This window comes from Mandrillus leucophaeus, unplaced genomic scaffold (assembly GCF_000951045.1).
Source record: "Mandrillus leucophaeus isolate KB7577 unplaced genomic scaffold, Mleu.le_1.0 Scaffold419, whole genome shotgun sequence".
Lineage (NCBI taxonomy): Eukaryota > Metazoa > Chordata > Mammalia > Primates > Cercopithecidae > Mandrillus > Mandrillus leucophaeus.
Genome location: NW_012104465.1, coordinates 1,224,605 through 1,227,613, shown reverse-complemented (window position 1 = coordinate 1,227,613; position 3,009 = coordinate 1,224,605). Strand labels below are relative to the sequence as shown.

Sequence of the window (3,009 nt, the reverse complement as noted above, 5' to 3'; positions counted from 1 at the left end):
GACAGAGTGAGACTCCATCTCAAAAGAAAGGACTGGAATAATAGACAATGGAGATTCAGAACAATGCAGGGTATGAGGGGGGTGGACAATGAAAAATTACTTAATGGGGACAGTGTACATTATTCAGGTGAAGGATACTTTAAAAGCCCTGTTTTGACCACTATGCAATCTATATGTGTAACAGAATCGCATAGGTACCCTGTAAGTTGTACGAATAAAAATAAATAAAATTTTTAATTTGTCTTGCAAAAAATAAAAATAAATTTTAAAAAAAGAAAAATGGATGGGTCGTGGGTCCCTGGCCAGATGATCATAACAACAACTCCTCAGCAAAGCACAGTGAGTGAGCATAACATGTGGAGTCACACTGAGCCGGGTGCAAATTTATCTCCTCTGAGCCTCTCTTTCCCCTTGTCTATGGAATGGTGGTCATAATAGTACCTGCATCATAGCTATTGTTCTAGGGTCTAGATTAGATGACGCATGGCACATGGTAGGCACATTGTGTTTGCCTTAATGTTAAAAAGACAGCAGTTTCTCCCTATTTATGATTTAATAGCTCCATTAGTCACTGACGCCCCTACTTCCAGCAGGGTTCTTCACCACTCTGTCCCCTTGTATGAGTCGCTCTCAAGTTTCATCATCACCTTGACCAGACCAACAGGGGAAGGAAAGTGGCCTGCCTTGATAATTGTGGACATTCCACACCCTTCTGGTGTTTGCTGACCCTGGGGCATTCAGGGTGCCTGAATTAGGTGGAGGAGGATGGTGGGGGGCAACATTGTTGTCCCCTCCTCTCCTTAACAGTCACCAGCCATGCCTCAACCAACAGTTCAGTACTTGCAGGTTTCTTTGGAGCCTTTTCATAAGAATCTACAATCTGAATTCAGGGTTCAGGCTTCTTACACATCACCCTGTCCCTGCAACTGCTGCTTTTGCCACCACATCCACCGTGATCCTGAGACCCCATCCACCTTCCTCCTTTAGAGGCAGTCGTTCCAGATTAGCAGGGGACCGCGCTGTCTTTTTCTGGGCTTCCCGTGTGCTGACTAAGGCAGAGGGCTGCACTGTGCGGATTGAAAGCCATGGTCACCCCCACCCCATCCTCGAACCTCCTAGCAGTGGTGGGCAAAGTGAGTGCACCGTCTCTATCAGCGGCACTTGAATCTTCCGCCACGAGAGGGCACTAGAGAGCAAGGTGAGAGCTGAAGCTCCGGGTGGTCATTCCTCTCCCGCGACCAAGCAGCACCCCTGGGGCGACAGGGGTGTGTGTTAGTAGTCACAGCTGCAGGGCCAAAGCACGGTGACCACCATCTGCAACCAAAGCTGCAGAAAACAAGTATCCCAAGGACCTTCCCAATCAAGCCAGAGGTGCACAGCCCTAGATCCAGCTAGGGTTGCCACGTAAAACACAGGACACCCAGTTAAGTTTAAATTTTGGATAAACGTCAAATAGTTTTAATATAAATATATTCCCATGCAATATTTTGGACATGCTTAAAATTATTTGTTGTATATCCAAAGTTCAAATTAAACCGGGGCATCCTGTTTTGGTTGTTTGTTATGTATTTGTTTTGTTAAATCTGGCCACCCTAGACCCAAACTCTGCCAGGTGTGGTGGACAAAAAATGCACTGGTGCCCCCCCCCAATACCTGCCCTGAGGCCACCAGAAATGGAGGTAAGCCTCTGGTGCTGGACTTTCTGGAGTCCACTTGAAGCACAGCCCAGGTGGACAGGTGAGGTGAGGGAACATGGAGGTGCTCTGGCTCTGACACGGCACCTGCAGACACACTGAGAGCTGAGAGCCACATTCACATTCGACCATCCTTTATTTGCTGGCTTGTCTTCCCAAGCCTGGGTCAGGAACCAAACCACATTCCCAACCTGCTGTGTGTGGTTCCGTCCGTCCTAGAAGTCACAGCCATCCACCCAGTCAGTGAGGTCTTTGCCCTGGCAGTGATGCCTCCAGGCCTCCCTGAGGATGGAGAACAAGGAAGAGGAGAGATCACATCAGCTGCAGTTGCCAGTCACTGCCCAGAGAAGAACAGGAAGGAGAGTGTGGGCTCTAAACCAGAAGTGAGGAAGGAAAGGAGTTTGTTCCCTGCTGCTGCCCACCAGTTCTAACCAAACCACTGCAGCAGGGCTGCCGCCCAAGTTACTTACCAGTAACCTAGACCCTGAGGCTCTTGGGTGATCTTCATGGCACAGATAACGGTATCCTTGAGATTAGGATTCAACAAATCTGGGTGATAGGCAGAGAAACACAATGAGGGAGCAGGAGACTTCCAGAGTGTGTGTGTGTGTGTATGTGTGTGTGTATCTGTCTCTCTCTATATGTATATACATACACACACACACACACTCCACTCCCCTAAATCCAGGCCTGTCTCAACCACTCTGGAAGCACAGGTTCCACCCTATCCTTCTCCCGCTCCATCAGAAACAATCCATCAGAAACAATCCTCCCTCCATTCCTATAGCTCTAAGGCAGTCTCCTGTCTGGGACCCCAGTTCAGACTGATGGAAGACCTACCCTCATCCCTTGTCCCATCTCCCTCTCCTCCGTGGGCCCAGCCAGATGTGGGGGAACCCTCACTCAGAGATGCAGGTAGCAAACCAAACTGGGAAGGAAACAAAAGCTAATGCAGGGCCTGACTCCTGCCAGCCCTGGGCCCAGGCCCAGCTACCTGAGCAGTACATCCCGCACATGTTGGGGGCGTTGGGAGTGAGGTTTCTGCACCACCTCCGGCTGCTGATCTGGAAGATCCCGTTGTTGGTGCTCCCGTCAGCTTCGTGGTCCACAGCAGCTGTGTTGAAACCGCTTGTGAAATAAGCAAGGCAGACCCCTGCATAGGGCAGAGCACAGGCCTGGAGGTCAGACAGTTACGGCCACCCCAGGCCAGGGTACTCACTGCACAGGTCCCACGCTGGTTCCACCCAGCCTCACCTGCCTGATCAAGGTGATTGGGGAAGGTGCCTTCCCACCTGCTTTGCAAATGAATTAATCA

The 3,009-nt window shown here is 50.1% G+C and overlaps 1 protein-coding gene across 2 annotated transcripts in view; it reads right to left on the bottom strand.

Annotated features, from left to right (window-relative positions):
• Positions 1-1,811: 1,811 nt before the first annotated feature.
• The window catches only part of SPACA3 (sperm acrosome associated 3), a 26,186-nt gene continuing 24,988 nt past the window's right edge, over positions 1,812-3,009 (bottom strand). For both annotated transcript variants that reach the window (XM_011992868.1, XM_011992867.1), the window contains 3 exons: positions 2,689-2,847; positions 2,165-2,243; positions 1,812-1,976 (listed from right to left, as the gene is read on the bottom strand). In XM_011992868.1, coding sequence (XP_011848258.1) covers positions 1,910-1,976; positions 2,165-2,243; positions 2,689-2,847 — 305 coding nt within the window. In that variant the 3' untranslated portion in view covers positions 1,812-1,909. The remainder of the gene's footprint in view (positions 1,977-2,164; positions 2,244-2,688; positions 2,848-3,009) is intronic.